A 19,423-nucleotide genomic window follows, 5' to 3' on the forward strand; every position below is an offset into this window, starting at 1 on the left:
ATGGAGCATACCGTGTTACTGTGTCATGGAGCATACTGTGTCATGTAGTATACCGTGTTACTGTGTCATGGAGCATACCGTGTGACTGTGTCATGGAGCATATCGTGTGACTGTGTCATGGAGCATACCGTGTTACTGTGTCATGTAGCATACTGTGTTACTGTGTCATGTAGTATACTGTGTCATGGAGCATACCGTGTTACTGTGTCATGGAGCATACTGTGTTACGGTGTCATGTAGTATACCGTGTTACTGTGTCATGTAGTATACTGTGTTACTGTGTCATGTAGTATGCCGTGTTACTGTGTCATGGAGCATACTGTGTTACTGTGTCATGGAGCATACCGTGTTACTGTGTCATGTAGTATACCGTGTTACTGTGTCATGGAGCATACCGTGTTACTGTGTCATGTAGTATACCGTGTTACTGTGTCATGGAGCATACCGTGTTACTGTGTCATGTAGTATACTGTGTTACTGTGTCATGTAGCATACTGTGTTACTGTGTCATGTAGTATACCGTGTTACTGTGTCATGTAGTACACCGTGTTACTGTGTCATGTAGTATACTGTGTCATGGAGCATACCGTGTTACTGTGTCATGGAGCATACTGTGTCATGTAGTATACCGTGTTACTGTGTCATGGAGCATACCGTGTGACTGTGTCATGGAGCATACCGTGTTACTGTGTCATGTAGCATACTGTGTTACTGTGTCATGTAGTATACTGTGTCATGGAGCATACCGTGTTACTGTGTCATGGAGCATACTGTGTTACGGTGTCATGTAGTATACCGTGTTACTGTGTCATGGAGCATACCGTGTTACGGTGTCATGTAGTATACTGTGTTACTGTGTCATGTAGTATACCGTGTTACTGTGTCATGGAGCATACTGTGTTACGGTGTCATGTAGTATACTGTGTTACCGTGTCATGTAGTATACTGTGTTACTGTGTCATGGAGCATACTGTGTTACTGTCATGGAGCATACCGTGTTACTGTGTCATGTAGTATACTGTGTTACTGTGTCATGTAGCATACTGTCTTACCGTGTCATGTAGCATACTGTGTTACTGTGTCATGGAGCATACTGTGTTACGGTGTCATGTAGTATACTGTGTTACTGTGTCATGTACTATACTGTGTTACTGTGTCATGGAGCATACTGTGTTACTGTGTCATGGAGCATACCGTGTTACTGTGTCATGTAGTATACCGTGTTACTGTGTCATGTAGTATACTGTGTTACTGTGTCATGTAGTATACCGTGTTACTGTGTCATGTAGTATACCGTGTTACTGTGTCATGTAGTATACTGTGTCATGGAGCATACCGTGTTACTGTGTCATGGAGCATACTGTGTCATGTAGTATACCGTGTGACTGTGTCATGGAGCATACCGTGTTACTGTGTCATGTAGCATACTGTGTTACTGTGTCATGTAGTATACTGTGTTACTGTGTCATGTAGTATACCGTGTTACTCTGTCATGTAGTATACCGTGTTACCGTGTCATGTAGCATACCGTGTTACTGTGTCATGTAGTATACTGTGTTACTGTGTCATGGAGCATACCGTGTTACTGTGTCATGTAGTATACTGTGTTACTGTGTCATGGAGCATACTGTGTTACTGTGTCATGGAGCATACCGTGTTACTGTGTCATGTAGTATACTGTGTCATGGAGCATACTGTGTTACCGTGTCATGCAGCATACCGTGTTACTGTGTCATGTAGTATACCGTGTTACTGTGTCATGTAGTATACCGTGTTACTGTGTCATGTAGTATACTGTGTTACTGTGTCATGTAGTATACCGTGTTACTGTGTCATGTAGTATACTGTGTTACTGTGTCATGTAGCATACTGTGTCATGGAGCGTACTGTGTCATGTAGTATACTGTGTTACGGTGTCATGTAGTATACTGTGTTACGGTGTCATGTAGTATACTGTGTTACGGTGTCATGTAGTATACTGTGTTACGGTGTCATGTAGTATACTGTGTTACTGTGTCATGTAGTATACTGTGTTACTGTGTCATGTAGTATACTGTGTTACGGTGTCATGTAGTATGCTGTGTTACGGTGTCATGTAGTATACTGTGTTACGGTGTCATGTAGTATACTGTGTTACTGTGTCATGGAGCATACTGTGTTACGGTGTCATGTAGTATACTGTGTTACGGTGTCATGTAGTATACCGTGTTACTGTGTCATGTAGTATACCGTGTTACTGTGTCATGTAGTATACCGTGTTACTGTGTCATGTAGTATACCGTGTTACTGTGTCATGTAGTATACCGTGTTACGGTGTCATGTAGTATACTGTGTTACGGTGTCATGTAGTATACCGTGTTACGGTGCCATGTAGTATACCGTGTTACTGTGTCATGTAGCATACCGTGTTACTGTGTCATTTAGTATACCGTGTTACTGTGTCATGTAGTATGCTGTGTTACTGTGTCATGTAGTATACCGTGTTACTGTGTCATGTAGTATACTGTGTCATGGAGCATACCGTGTTACTGTGTCATGGAGCATACTGTGTCATGTAGTATACCGTGTCACTGTGTCATGGAGCATACCGTGTGACTGTGTCATGGAGCATATCGTGTGACTGTGTCATGGAGCATACCGTGTTACTGTGTCATGTAGCATACTGTGTTAATGTGTCATGTAGTATACTGTGTCATGGAGCATACCGTGTTACTGTGTCATGGAGCATACTGTGTTACGGTGTCATGTAGTAGACCGTGTTACTGTGTCATGTAGTATACTGTGTTACTGTGTCATGTAGTATGCCGTGTTACTGTGTCATGGAGCATACTGTGTTACTGTGTCATGGAGCATACCGTGTTACTGTGTCATGTAGTATACCGTGTTACTGTGTCATGGAGCATACCGTGTTACTGTGTCATGTAGTATACCGTGTTACTGTGTCATGGAGCATACCGTGTTACTGTGTCATGTAGTATACTGTGTTACTGTGTCATGTAGCATACTGTGTTACTGTGTCATGTAGTATACCGTGTTACTGTGTCATGTAGTACACCGTGTTACTGTGTCATGTAGTATACTGTGTCATGGAGCATACCGTGTTACTGTGTCATGGAGCATACTGTGTCATGTAGTATACCGTGTTACTGTGTCATGGAGCATACCGTGTGACTGTGTCATGGAGCATACCGTGTTACTGTGTCATGTAGCATACTGTGTTACTGTGTCATGTAGTATACTGTGTCATGGAGCATACCGTGTTACTGTGTCATGGAGCATACTGTGTTACGGTGTCATGTAGTATACCGTGTTACTGTGTCATGGAGCATACCGTGTTACGGTGTCATGTAGTATACTGTGTTACTGTGTCATGTAGTATACTGTGTTACTGTGTCATGTAGTATACTGTGTTACCGTGTCATGTAGTATACCGTGTTACTGTGTCATGGAGCATACTGTGTTACGGTGTCATGTAGTATACTGTGTTACCGTGTCATGTAGTATACTGTGTTACTGTGTCATGGAGCATACTGTGTTACTGTCATGGAGCATACCGTGTTACTGTGTCATGTAGTATACTGTGTTACTGTGTCATGTAGCATACTGTCTTACCGTGTCATGTAGCATACCGTGTTACTGTGTCATGTAGTATACCGTGTTACTGTGTCATGTAGTATACCGTGTTACTGTGTCATGGAGCATACTGTGTTACTGTGTCATGGAGCATACTGTGTTACTGTGTCATGTAGTATACCGTGTTACGGTGTCATGGAGCATACTGTGTTACTGTGTCATGTAGTATACTGTGTTACTGTGTCATGTAGTATACTGTGTTACTGTGTCATGTAGTATACCGTGTTACTCTGTCATGTAGTATACCGTGTTACCGTGTCATGTAGCATACCGTGTTACTGTGTCATGTAGTATACTGTGTTACTGTGTCATGGAGCATACCGTGTTACTGTGTCATGTAGTATACTGTGTTACTGTGTCATGGAGCATACTGTGTTACTGTGTCATGGAGCATACCGTGTTACTGTGTCATGTAGTATACTGTGTCATGGAGCATACTGTGTTACCGTGTCATGCAGCATACCGTGTTACTGTGTCATGTAGTATACCGTGTTACTGTGTCATGTAGTATACCGTGTTACTGTGTCATGTAGTATACTGTGTTACTGTGTCATGTAGTATACCGTGTTACTGTGTCATGTAGTATACTGTGTTACTGTGTCATGTAGCATACTGTGTCATGGAGCGTACTGTGTCATGTAGTATACTGTGTTACGGTGTCATGTAGTATACTGTGTTACGGTGTCATGTAGTATACTGTGTTACGGTGTCATGTAGTATACTGTGTTACGGTGTCATGTAGTATACTGTGTTACTGTGTCATGTAGTATACTGTGTTACTGTGTCATGTAGTATACTGTGTTACGGTGTCATGTAGTATGCTGTGTTACGGTGTCATGTAGTATACTGTGTTACGGTGTCATGTAGTATACTGTGTTACGGTGTCATGTAGTATACCGTGTTACTGTGTCATGTAGTATACCGTGTTACTGTGTCATGTAGTATACCGTGTTACTGTGTCATGTAGTATACCGTGTTACTGTGTCATGTAGTATACCGTGTTACTGTGTCATGTAGTATACTGTGTTACGGTGTCATGTAGTATACTGTGTTACGGTGTCATGTAGCATACCGTGTTACGGTGCCATGTAGTATACCGTGTTACTGTGTCATGTAGCATACCGTGTTACTGTGTCATTTAGTATACCGTGTTACTGTGTCATGTAGTATGCTGTGTTACTGTGTCATGTAGTATACCGTGTTACTGTGTCATGTAGTATACTGTGTCATGGAGCATACCGTGTTACTGTGTCATGGAGCATACTGTGTCATGTAGTATACCGTGTTACTGTGTCATGGAGCATACCGTGTGACTGTGTCATGGAGCATATCGTGTGACTGTGTCATGGAGCATACCGTGTTACTGTGTCATGTAGCATACTGTGTTACTGTGTCATGTAGTATACTGTGTCATGGAGCATACCGTGTTACTGTGTCATGGAGCATACTGTGTTACGGTGTCATGTAGTATACCGTGTTACTGTGTCATGTAGTATACTGTGTTACTGTGTCATGTAGTATGCCGTGTTACTGTGTCATGGAGCATACTGTGTTACTGTGTCATGGAGCATACCGTGTTACTGTGTCATGTAGTATACCGTGTTACTGTGTCATGGAGCATACCGTGTTACTGTGTCATGTAGTATACCGTGTTACTGTGTCATGGAGCATACCGTGTTACTGTGTCATGTAGTATACTGTGTTACTGTGTCATGTAGCATACTGTGTTACTGTGTCATGTAGTATACCGTGTTACTGTGTCATGTAGTACACCGTGTTACTGTGTCATGTAGTATACTGTGTCATGGAGCATACCGTGTTACTGTGTCATGGAGCATACTGTGTCATGTAGTATACCGTGTTACTGTGTCATGGAGCATACCGTGTGACTGTGTCATGGAGCATACCGTGTTACTGTGTCATGTAGCATACTGTGTTACTGTGTCATGTAGTATACTGTGTCATGGAGCATACCGTGTTACTGTGTCATGGAGCATACTGTGTTACGGTGTCATGTAGTATACCGTGTTACTGTGTCATGGAGCATACCGTGTTACGGTGTCATGTAGTATACTGTGTTACTGTGTCATGTAGTATACTGTGTTACTGTGTCATGTAGTATACTGTGTTACCGTGTCATGTAGTATACCGTGTTACTGTGTCATGGAGCATACTGTGTTACGGTGTCATGTAGTATACTGTGTTACCGTGTCATGTAGTATACTGTGTTACTGTGTCATGGAGCATACTGTGTTACTGTCATGGAGCATACCGTGTTACTGTGTCATGTAGTATACTGTGTTACTGTGTCATGTAGCATACTGTCTTACCGTGTCATGTAGCATACTGTGTTACTGTGTCATGGAGCATACTGTGTTACGGTGTCATGTAGTATACTGTGTTACTGTGTCATGTACTATACTGTGTTACTGTGTCATGGAGCATACTGTGTTACTGTGTCATGGAGCATACCGTGTTACTGTGTCATGTAGTATACCGTGTTACTGTGTCATGTAGTATACTGTGTTACTGTGTCATGTAGTATACCGTGTTACTGTGTCATGTAGTATACCGTGTTACTGTGTCATGTAGTATACTGTGTCATGGAGCATACCGTGTTACTGTGTCATGGAGCATACTGTGTCATGTAGTATACCGTGTGACTGTGTCATGGAGCATACCGTGTTACTGTGTCATGTAGCATACTGTGTTACTGTGTCATGTAGTATACTGTGTCATGGAGCATACCGTGTTACTGTGTCATGGAGCATACTGTGTTACTGTGTCATGGAGCATACCGTGTTACTGTGTCATGTAGTATACCGTGTTACTGTGTCATGGAGCTTACCGTGTTACTGTGTCATGTAGTATACTGTGTTACTGTGTCATGTAGTATACTGTGTTACTGTGTCATGTAGTATACTGTGTCATGGAGCATACCGTGTTACTGTGTCATGGAGCATACTGTGTTACTGTGTCATGGAGCATACCGTGTTACTGTGTCATGTAGTATACCGTGTTACTGTGTCATGGAGCTTACCGTGTTACTGTGTCATGTAGCATACTGTGTTACTGTGTCATGTAGTATACCGTGTTACTGTGTCATGGAGCATACCGTGTTACTGTGTCATGTAGTATACTGTGTTACTGTGTCATGTAGTATACTGTGTTACTGTGTCATATAGTATACCGTGTTACTGTGTCATGTAGTATACCGTGTTACTGTGTCATGTAGTATACCGTGTTACTGTGTCATGGAGCATACTGTGTTACTGTGTCATGTAGTATACTGTGTTACTGTGTCATGTAGTATACTGTGTTACTGTGTCATGTAGTATACCGTGTTACTCTGTCATGTAGTATACCGTGTTACCGTGTCATGTAGCATACCGTGTTACTGTGTCATGTAGTATACTGTGTTACTGTGTCATGGAGCATACCGTGTTACTGTGTCATGTAGTATACTGTGTTACTGTGTCATGTAGTATACTGTGTTACTGTGTCATGTAGTATACTGTGTCATGGAGCATACCGTGTTACTGTGTCATGTAGTATACTGTGTCATGGAGCATACCGTGTTACTGTGTCATGTAGTATACTGTGTCATGGAGCATACTGTGTTACTGTGTCATGTAGTATACTGTGTACCTGTGTCATGTAGTATACTGTGTCATGGAGCATACTGTGTTACTGTGTCATGGAGCATACCGTGTTACTGTGTCATGTAGTATACTGTGTTACTGTGTCATGGAGCATACTGTGTTACTGTGTCATGGAGCATACCGTGTTACTGTGTCATGTAGTATACTGTGTCATGAAGCATACTGTGTTACCGTGTCATGTAGCATACCGTGTTACTGTGTCATGTAGTATACTGTGTCATGTAGTATACTGTGTTACTGTGTCATGTAGTATACTGTGTACCTGTGTCATGTAGTATACTGTGTTACTGTGTCATGTAGCATACCGTGTTACTGTGTCATGTAGTATACTGTGTTACTGTGTCATGGAGCATACTGTGTTACTGTGTCATGGAGCATACCGTGTTACTGTGTCATGTAGTATACTGTGTCATGGAGCATACTGTGTTACCGTGTCATGTAGCATACCGTGTTACTGTGTCATGTAGTATACCGTGTTACTGTGTCATGTAGTATACTGTGTTACTGTGTCATGTAGTATAGGGTGTTACTGTGTCATGTAGTATACTGTGTTACTGTGTCATGTAGCATACTGTGTCATGGAGCGTACTGTGTCATGTAGTATACTGTGTTACGGTGTCATGTAGTATACTGTGTTACGGTGTCATGTAGTATACTGTGTTACGGTGTCATGTAGTATACTGTGTTACGGTGTCATGTAGTATACTGTGTTACTGTGTCATGTAGTATACTGTGTTACTGTGTCATGTAGTATACTGTGTTACGGTGTCATGTAGTATGCTGTGTTACGGTGTCATGTAGTATACTGTGTTACGGTGTCATGTAGTATACCGTGTTACTGTGTCATGTAGTATACCGTGTTACTGTGTCATGTAGTATACCGTGTTACTGTGTCATGTAGTATACCGTGTTACTGTGTCATGTAGTATACCGTGTTACTGTGTCATGTAGTATACTGTGTTACGGTGTCATGTAGTATACCGTGTTACGGTGTCATGTAGCATACCGTGTTACGGTGCCATGTAGTATACCGTGTTACTGTGTCATGTAGCATACCGTGTTACTGTGTCATTTAGTATACCGTGTTACTGTGTCATGTAGTATGCTGTGTTACTGTGTCATGTAGTATACCGTGTTACTGTGTCATGTAGTATACTGTGTCATGGAGCATACCGTGTTACTGTGTCATGGAGCATACTGTGTCATGTAGTATACCGTGTTACTGTGTCATGGAGCATACCGTGTGACTGTGTCATGGAGCATATCGTGTGACTGTGTCATGGAGCATACCGTGTTACTGTGTCATGTAGCATACTGTGTTACTGTGTCATGTAGTATACTGTGTCATGGAGCATACCGTGTTACTGTGTCATGGAGCATACTGTGTTACGGTGTCATGTAGTATACCGTGTTACTGTGTCATGTAGTATACTGTGTTACTGTGTCATGTAGTATGCCGTGTTACTGTGTCATGGAGCATACTGTGTTACTGTGTCATGGAGCATACCGTGTTACTGTGTCATGTAGTATACCGTGTTACTGTGTCATGGAGCATACCGTGTTACTGTGTCATGTAGTATACCGTGTTACTGTGTCATGGAGCATACCGTGTTACTGTGTCATGTAGTATACTGTGTTACTGTGTCATGTAGCATACTGTGTTACTGTGTCATGTAGTATACCGTGTTACTGTGTCATGTAGTACACCGTGTTACTGTGTCATGTAGTATACTGTGTCATGGAGCATACCGTGTTACTGTGTCATGGAGCATACTGTGTCATGTAGTATACCGTGTTACTGTGTCATGGAGCATACCGTGTGACTGTGTCATGGAGCATACCGTGTTACTGTGTCATGTAGCATACTGTGTTACTGTGTCATGTAGTATACTGTGTCATGGAGCATACCGTGTTACTGTGTCATGGAGCATACTGTGTTACGGTGTCATGTAGTATACCGTGTTACTGTGTCATGGAGCATACCGTGTTACGGTGTCATGTAGTATACTGTGTTACTGTGTCATGTAGTATACTGTGTTACTGTGTCATGTAGTATACTGTGTTACCGTGTCATGTAGTATACCGTGTTACTGTGTCATGGAGCATACTGTGTTACGGTGTCATGTAGTATACTGTGTTACCGTGTCATGTAGTATACTGTGTTACTGTGTCATGGAGCATACTGTGTTACTGTCATGGAGCATACCGTGTTACTGTGTCATGTAGTATACTGTGTTACTGTGTCATGTAGCATACTGTCTTACCGTGTCATGTAGTATACCGTGTTACTGTGTCATGGAGCATACTGTGTTACGGTGTCATGTAGTATACTGTGTTACCGTGTCATGTAGTATACTGTGTTACTGTGTCATGGAGCATACTGTGTTACTGTCATGGAGCATACCGTGTTACTGTGTCATGTAGTATACTGTGTTACCGTGTCATGTAGCATACTGTGTTACTGTGTCATGGAGCATACTGTGTTACGGTGTCATGTAGTATACTGTGTTACTGTGTCATGTACTATACTGTGTTACTGTGTCATGGAGCATACTGTGTTACTGTGTCATGGAGCATACCGTGTTACTGTGTCATGTAGTATACCGTGTTACTGTGTCATGTAGTATACTGTGTTACTGTGTCATGTAGTATACTGTGTTACTGTGTCATGTAGTATACCGTGTTACTGTGTCATGTAGTATACCGTGTTACTGTGTCATGTAGTATACTGTGTCATGGAGCATACCGTGTTACTGTGTCATGGAGCATACTGTGTCATGTAGTATACCGTGTTACTGTGTCATGGAGCATACCGTGTGACTGTGTCATGGAGCATACCGTGTTACTGTGTCATGTAGCATACTGTGTTACTGTGTCATGTAGTATACTGTGTCATGGAGCATACCGTGTTACTGTGTCATGGAGCATACTGTGTTACTGTGTCATGGAGCATACCGTGTTACTGTGTCATGTAGTATACCGTGTTACTGTGTCATGTAGTATACTGTGTTACTGTGTCATGTAGTATACTGTGTTACTGTGTCATGTAGTATACTGTGTCATGGAGCATACCGTGTTACTGTGTCATGGAGCATACTGTGTTACTGTGTCATGGAGCATACCGTGTTACTGTGTCATGTAGTATACCGTGTTACTGTGTCATGGAGCTTACCGTGTTACTGTGTCATGTAGCATACTGTGTTACTGTGTCATGTAGTATACCGTGTTACTGTGTCATGGAGCATACCGTGTTACTGTGTCATGTAGTATACTGTGTTACTGTGTCATGTAGTATACTGTGTTACTGTGTCATATAGTATACCGTGTTACTGTGTCATGTAGTATACCGTGTTACTGTGTCATGTAGTATACCGTGTTACTGTGTCATGGAGCATACTGTGTTACTGTGTCATGTAGTATACTGTGTTACTGTGTCATGTAGTATACTGTGTTACTGTGTCATGTAGTATACCGTGTTACTCTGTCATGTAGTATACCGTGTTACCGTGTCATGTAGCATACCGTGTTACTGTGTCATGTAGTATACTGTGTTACTGTGTCATGGAGCATACCGTGTTACTGTGTCATGTAGTATACTGTGTTACTGTGTCATGTAGTATACTGTGTTACTGTGTCATGTAGTATACTGTGTCATGGAGCATACCGTGTTACTGTGTCATGTAGTATACTGTGTCATGGAGCATACCGTGTTACTGTGTCATGTAGTATACTGTGTCATGGAGCATACTGTGTTACTGTGTCATGTAGTATACTGTGTACCTGTGTCATGTAGTATACTGTGTCATGGAGCATACCGTGTTACTGTGTCATGTAGTATACTGTGTTACTGTGTCATGGAGCATACTGTGTTACTGTGTCATGGAGCATACCGTGTTACTGTGTCATGTAGTATACTGTGTCATGGAGCATACTGTGTTACCGTGTCATGTAGCATACCGTGTTACTGTGTCATGTAGTATACTGTGTCATGTAGTATACTGTGTTACTGTGTCATGTAGTATACTGTGTACCTGTGTCATGTAGTATACTGTGTTACTGTGTCATGTAGCATACCGTGTTACTGTGTCATGTAGTATACTGTGTTACTGTGTCATGGAGCATACTGTGTTACTGTGTCATGGAGCATACCGTGTTACTGTGTCATGTAGTATACTGTGTCATGGAGCATACTGTGTTACCGTGTCATGTAGCATACCGTGTTACTGTGTCATGTAGTATACCGTGTTACTGTGTCATGTAGTATACTGTGTTACTGTGTCATGTAGTATAGCGTGTTACTGTGTCATGTAGTATACTGTGTTACTGTGTCATGTAGCATACTGTGTCATGGAGCGTACTGTGTCATGTAGTATACTGTGTTACGGTGTCATGTAGTATACTGTGTTACGGTGTCATGTAGTATACTGTGTTACGGTGTCATGTAGTATACTGTGTTACGGTGTCATGTAGTATACTGTGTTACTGTGTCATGTAGTATACTGTGTTACTGTGTCATGTAGTATACTGTGTTACGGTGTCATGTAGTATGCTGTGTTACGGTGTCATGTAGTATACTGTGTTACGGTGTCATGTAGTATACCGTGTTACTGTGTCATGTAGTATACCGTGTTACTGTGTCATGTAGTATACTGTGTTACGGTGTCATGTAGTATACTGTGTTACGGTGTCATGTAGTATACCGTGTTACGGTGCCATGTAGTATACCGTGTTACTGTGTCATGTAGCATACCGTGTTACTGTGTCATTTAGTATACCGTGTTACTGTGTCATGTAGTATGCTGTGTTACTGTGTCATGTAGTATACCGTGTTACTGTGTCATGTAGTATACTGTGTCATGGAGCATACCGTGTTACTGTGTCATGGAGCATACTGTGTCATGTAGTATACCGTGTTACTGTGTCATGGAGCATACTGTGTCATGTAGTATACCGTGTTACTGTGTCATGTAGTATACTGTGTTACTGTGTCATGTAGTATACTGTGTCATGTAGTATACTGTGTTACTGTGTCATGGAGCATACTGTGTTACTGTGTCATGGAGCATACTGTGTTACTGTGTCATGGAGCATACTGTGTTACTGTGTCATGGAGCATACTGTGTTACTGTGTCATGGAGCATACTGTGTCATGTAGTATACCGTGTTACTGTGTCATGTAGTATACTGTGTTATGGTGTCATGTAGTATACTGTGTTACTGTGTCATGTAGCATACCGTGTTACTGTGTCATGTAGTATACTGTGTTACTGTGTCATGTAGTATACCGTGTTACCGTGTCATGTAGTATACCGTGTTACTGTGTCATGTACTATACTGTGTGACTGCGTCATGTAGTATACCGTGTCATGTAGTATACCGTGTTACTGTTTCATGGAGTATACCGTGTGACTGCGTCATGTACTATACTGTGTGACTGCGTCATGTAGTATACCGTGTCATGTAGCATACCGTGTTACTGTGTCATGGAGCATACCGTGTTACTGTTTCATGGAGTATACCGTGTGACTGCGTCATGTACTATACTGTGTTACTGTGTCATGTAGTATACCGTGTTACTGTGTCATGTAGTATACTGTGTTACGGTGTCATGTAGTATACTGTGTTACGGTGTCATGTAGTATACCGTGTTGCTGTGTCATGCAGTATACCGTGTTACTGTGTCATGGAGCATACTGTGTTACTGTGTCATGTAGTTTACTGTGTTACTGTGTCATGTAGTTTACTGTGTTACTGTGTCATGTAGTTTACTGTGTTACGGTGTCATGGAGCATACCGTGTTACGGTGTCATGTAGTATACTGTGTTACGGTGTCATGTAGTATACCGTGTTACTGTGTCATGTAGTATACCGTGTTACCGTGTCATGTAGTATACCGTGTTACCGTGTCATGTAGTATACTGTGTTACCGTGTCATGTAGTATACCGTGTTACCGTGTCATGTAGCATGCTGTTTTACTGTGTCATGTAGCATACCGTGTTACTGTGTCATGTAGCATACCGTGTTACTATGTCATGTAGTTTACCGTGTTACTGTGTCATGTAGTTTACCTTGTTACTGTGTCATGTAGTGCATACCGTGTTACTGTGTCATGTAGTGCATACCGTGTTACTGTGTCATGTAGTGCATACCGTGTTACGTAGCCATGTAGTGCATACCGTGTTACGTAGCCATGTAGTGCATACCGTGTTACGTAGCATACCGTGTTACGGTGTCATGTAGCATATTGTGTTACGGTGTCATGTAGCATATTGTGTTACGGTGTCATGTAGCATACCGTGTTACTGTGTCATGTAGCATACTATAAATACCGCGTGAAGAATCAGCCGGCACCTCTTTCCGCTCCGGCGTCCTCTTAGTGATAAAGTTCCCTCCTATTATTTCGGTGCTCAGCATTGGATACATACATGCTGGCAGAGGACACGGCTGTATGATGTATGAGGGCCATCATGCCAGCAGCCTGGAAAATGCTGCAAACGTCATCACAGAAATGGCGCGAGAGTGAATTTAGCAGCTACATGGTCATATACTGTATTCGAATCAGACATGCAGAATAGCAACAAAGGTCCTACAAAGTATCACATATACGTCCCGCCAACAAGCTTGTTCAGAAAATGGCGTCCACATGTTATCTGCATACATCGCACACTTATGCGCCAATTTCTGTCTAGCTTTCTCCAATTGAACGTTCGGGAGGTTGTCCCGCCTGGACTGCGCCCTCCTATAGGCTCTATTAGGTCACATGAGCATTATGGAGCGGGACTCGCCTCTATAAGAGGCAAGAGCATCTCACGCATCATGTGAACAGCCGGTAAGTCAGACTCCACATTCCCTGCAGCGGCGGGTGGTATAACGGTCAGCGGGCAGGGACTGATGCTCTGCACAGTGCTGCAGAATCTGCTGGTGCTATACAGGCTGATTTATATGTCAGGGCCACTTGGAATGTCTTCTGCACAAAAAGACACACATAGGAAACTTTGCAGAACACTAGGTAGGTGGGGGGGGGACGTCTTGGCACTACGGTGGTGCCTGACGGCCATCTTGGATTCAGCCCAAGAAACTTCAGAGGAAAGGGGGTGATGAGAAATGATTTAAGGGTGGATTTCATCAGAAATTGATTATGGGGTCATTTTTTCATTAGCTGCAGCATCTTTGAGTTATGGCTGATGTCATGTTGACTATTAAAGTTTAAGTTGTGAGATTGAATTTTGTGGTATTTAAAGCACTAATCGGGTCTTTTAAGGTGGCAGAAGATGCCGATAACAATCCGGGACAAACTGAGATCATCCTGATGATCAGTAACAAAGTCAGGTGAGGTGACCAAGACTTTCCATCAAGAACACCCAGGAAGACGGGCGGTGAGAACGGGGACTGTCCGGAAACGAATCCAGAAGTTCAGGGATCTGGTAGTGTCCGGGACAAACCAAGAACTCCTAAGAATCAACCAACTGCCTCAAGGATCCTTCATCTTGGCATCGTCACAAGTTTGCATGTGCACCACTTGTGTCTCTTGAGGGTCCTTACAACACTTGGGTTTCTCCTGGTGCTTTCATGTGGATTCTTCATGAAAACTGCTGTCCACACCTGGTCCACTGCTCGGACAGACAGTCCTTGGTTTGTCCTTGGCATGACCAGATTCCCTGAAGTTCTGCAGCAGTTTCCTGACTGTTGGTGCACTCTCTGGCATCCTCCATGGAATCATCGGCCACCTCATGTGAGTTTGTCACTGATCATCAGGATGATCTCAGTTTGTCCTGGACCGTTAACGGCATCTTCTGCTACCTGAAAAGACGTGATCAGTGTTTTCCAAAACACATTATTCAACATAACTTTACTAATACTCAACATGACGTCATCCATGAAAACGGTTGCAGGTATTGAAAAATTGACCACACTTATCAATTTCTGATGAAAGTCTGCCCTTAAATCATATATCCCATGTTTCTTGACTATTGATATAGATGAGACCCTAGCTTGACCCAAGTCCGCCTCTGCAAACTCTCTTGTTGCCCAGGACAAGAGTTCCAGAGTGACCCCCTTGAATCCAATCCTTGGTTCCTCTGTCCATGATAGCGGCAGGCTGGACAAATTTAGTAGTAATGTCGCACTGTATGAGGCGTATGCCAGTCTAGTGCTTGGCACATGGAAACTCCAATCAAATATCTCCTGGTGAAGACAACTGGGCTGATCATGAGCCACCCTGCCAAACGTGAAAGAGGAACCTCCATCATTTTACCCGCACATCAGCAACCAGAACACTGCAGCTCAGAGCCGTTCAGGGGACAGTAAAGCTGCGGGAGTGGCCTGTGCAAGGAGAAATCCAGACACCCCCTTACACTAGAGAGTGATGAAGGGTCTAGGGTTCAGACTGTTGAGACAGGGCATCACTTGGTTATGTGGAACCCCCTAAGTGTGGCCCGGTCATCAGTCCTGGCCCCTTAGTGTGGCATGATGGCCTGGTCATTGGGCCTACCCCCTTAGTGTGGCATGGTCGCCTGGTCATCAGTCCTACCACCTTAGTGTGGCCCGATGCCCTGGTCATCAGTCCTAGCCCCTTAGTGTGGCCTGGTTATTGGTCCTAGCCTCTAAGTATGCCCAATGGCTCAGTCATCAGTCCTGGGGTCGTGGGTTTGAAGTGGACCAGAAGGCAACATCATTGACTGTGTATGTCCTCCTCATGTTCCTGTGCGATTCCCTCTAAAAACATTTTGGTGTGTTAATAGGTAAACTGGTTTACCCTAAAAGACTCTCTATGTAAGATGGGGCATTACATTGTGAGATCCGATGGAGATTTCCTCAGTGCAGCGCTGAGGAACATGTTGGTGCTACACAAGCAATAAACATCAACGACTTCAGCTAATTGCTTCCTATTAAATAATTCATGCACTAATCACAATATCAATGCAACAAAGAACACAATGTATCAGTGTAGTCCCATCCGTCTACTCATCCATAAACAGAGCAGTCTATGGGGTCAGTCCCATCCTGGCAGCCATAAGGACAAATCCCCAGTCATTAAACCTCCATTCATCACAAGAGCTTTCCATGTAATTATGCCCCAGATAATCTGCATATACGCGCAGGATGTGATTTACTACGGCAAAGCTTTTAATCACCCCCACTATGCTTTTCTAGTAATGGACTGTCCATAGACCCAACATGCGACACGTATAGTGATCCCATAAACACGTCCTGATCTTAGTAATGGCTCTCACCTCAAGATATTACGGTTATAGGCAAAATCTTTATATTTTCAACTATGACTGGGTTGAATGGGAAATGTTTACTATTGGTGAATGGTAGGAACCAGTAGGGGGCGCCAAGTGAATCAGAGCTGTGATGATTCATAAACAATCTGTAGATTCAGCACCGCACAGACCGGAGAGCTCCGAGATCAGCGCTGTAATCTGTAATTCAGTATGAGGGCCGTCAAAGAGCTGCTAACCGACCAAAGACAAATGTGCTGCGGAGTTGGAGCCGGCCACTCACTGACATCGCTGGGGTCCTTGCCCAATATCAGCTATTGCCTAACAGAACAGATTACCACGCTGCATAGAGATACTGGAGCCTCCACTCATGGATTTGGGTTAGGAGTACCTCAAATGTCAACCGTTACATAAATCCCTGCACATCTAGAGGGTATCAATTAAAACCTAGAACTGCTAACATGATTCAAGCCCCAAGAGACCTTCCTGCAGGGTTGTTTAGAATTAGGGTCTGCAACACTACACAAGACCCCACAATGGTCTGATCGCTTGTCTTAAGGAATCATAATGAAGAATGTAAGAAAAAAACATTACATTTTTGCAGTCATGGAAGTCAGAGGAGAAGTTCGGGCTGATCGTGGCGAGGCTGGACTTTGACCTGGGAAGGACAAGTTGATGATCCACTTGACTTGGATTGTTACAACCTCCTGCCCTCATCAAACGGTTACAGATGGAGATAGAACTGACTGCCTATTGAATAACAGGATTTTCAAGGAAACATAAAGGGAACATATCAGACACACACTGGGTACCAGATTTATGGAAGCTACTGCAAGGCTGGGGATGACCAACTGGATCCCGATTTGTAGAAGGGAAGTTATTGGTCCCTAAAAGATCCATAGAGGATTGACCAGAATTCGGGGCTAGGGGCTAAGGTCTGTTCTCTTGTCTTAAGGAATCCTATTAGGTGATGGATACTGAGTAGACGCAGTCATGGAAGTCAGAGCAGACGTTAGGCTTATAATGGTGCATCTAGACTTTGACCTGATCTCGACCCACTTGGATTTGATGGCTATAAGAGTTTTTGCTGCTTGTCAAGAATGTAACTTCCAGCTCCCTTCTAGACAGATATGAGAGAGCTGACTGTCTTAGCAGAATAACAAACGGAATGCTCAAGAAAACCTAAAAGGAAACGTATCAGACACCCCCGCCCATGCACACCAGGTACCTGATTTATGGAAGCTACTGCAAGTCTGGGGATGACCAACTGCATCCCGATTTGTAGAAAAGAAGTTATCAATCCAGCCAAGATCGCCCAGGTGAGGGGTAATGGAAGCATGCTGTAGGTAGCAAAAAGCGTAAAGAGTACATAGCCAATACCGTCCCCTAGAAGGCCATATCCTAATCCAGCGGCCAGGATCTGGGTAGCCATGGCTAACCACGTCACAACCCCACTAAACTGCAGGTAGGTATAAGAGGTTGTGTCCTTCCTGACAACTACTAAGGCACAAATGACCACCTCAATTCCAGTAAAGAAGCCCAGCAAAATGCCTTTGATGGGGTCCATTGGTGCCGAGGCCAAGGTGAGATGAAGGACCAGCAAGGTGAGTTTGGTCAACACATCCAGGATGTTCATCACCACTTCTGATTTGCGTCGTTGCCCAAGGAAATACCGTTGGTAAAGCCTCTCTAGGTCTCTGGACTTGAAGGAATTCCTTAGGGTTGGGAATATTACCCCTCGGTAGGTGTAGCCCCAGTTCAAGAAGAAATCTGAATTGCTAGGGGCGCAGTCCAGGTGGAGGAAGCCCAGATCGCTACTTGTCCTCTCGGGAAAGACTTTGGTGCCTCCATTATTGTGCCTGTCCCCGGCGGAGATCTTGCCCGATTGCCTGCTGGCACTGGTGGTGTAGGAGTCCTCGGAGGAGGAGAGGGTTTTTGCGCTGCTTTGCTCATTAATGAACCTCTGCTCGGTGATGTGCCGCACCGCCGTCTGCCATAGTAGTCTTTTGGGTCTGGGGGTGATGGTGGGGGTCTTATTGATGGTGTAGAGTTCATCGCTGGCGCTGGAGCAGCGCACTTCGGACAGCTCCATGGTCGATCTGTACAGTTCTTGTTGTTTTCTTCGCTGGAGCTTACTGAAATACATCTGTGGTCAGTCTACTGGCCAACGGCTCACGATGGGTTATTATTACCAGCAGACCCCGGGGCCATAATCCTGCTGTAACGTCCGCTCATTAGTCGCCGCCGCCATCCACATAACGGGCACTAAGTCCATTCATCCTTAAAAACTGCTGTTGGAAACCTCCGAAAGGTTAATCGTATATCCGGAACTAAATCCCAAAGCAACATCAGATCTTCACACCAGCAGGAGCGATGCCGAATCAGAGACGAGGGGAGCAGCAGAGATCCCCGACATCGGGGGGGCACCAGGAGGAGGGTCCCCGGCAGGAGGCACCTGGGGGAGAGAATGGGGGTAGTTATCAGAGGTGATGAGGGTCCCCGGGAGGACGATGAGGGTCCCCGGCAGGAGGCACCTGGGGGAGAGAATGGGGGTAGTTATCAGAGGTGATGAGGGTCCCCAGGAGGATGATGAGGGTCCCCGGCAGGAGGCACCTGGGGGAGAGAATGGGGGTAGTTATCAGAGGTGATGAGGGTCCCCGGGAGGACAATGAGGGTTCTCGGCAGGATGATGAGGGTCCCCAGCAGGATGATGAGGGTCCCCAGCAGGATGATGAGGGTCCCCAGGAGGAGATAATTGGGGAAGAGGATAAGTGTAGGTATCAGAGATGATGAGGGTCCCCAGGAGGATGATGAGGGTCCCCGGCAGGATGATGAGGGTCCCCAGGAGGAGATAACTGGGGGAGAGGATAGGTGTAGATATCAGAGATGATGAGGGTCCCCGG

At 44.0% G+C, this 19,423-nt stretch overlaps 1 protein-coding gene across 1 annotated transcript in view; it reads right to left on the bottom strand.

The window, feature by feature from the left end:
* Positions 1–19,051, bottom strand: part of ADCY8 (adenylate cyclase 8) — a 488,216-nt gene extending 469,165 nt beyond the window's left edge. The window contains exon 1 of the mRNA XM_066578800.1: positions 17,749–19,051. Within this exon, the coding sequence (XP_066434897.1) occupies positions 17,749–18,666 (918 nt within the window). The 5' untranslated portion in view covers positions 18,667–19,051. The remainder of the gene's footprint in view (positions 1–17,748) is intronic.
* Positions 19,052–19,423: the final 372 nt, after the last annotated feature.

Source organism: Eleutherodactylus coqui, chromosome 9 (genome assembly GCF_035609145.1).
Source record: "Eleutherodactylus coqui strain aEleCoq1 chromosome 9, aEleCoq1.hap1, whole genome shotgun sequence".
Lineage (NCBI taxonomy): Eukaryota > Metazoa > Chordata > Amphibia > Anura > Eleutherodactylidae > Eleutherodactylus > Eleutherodactylus coqui.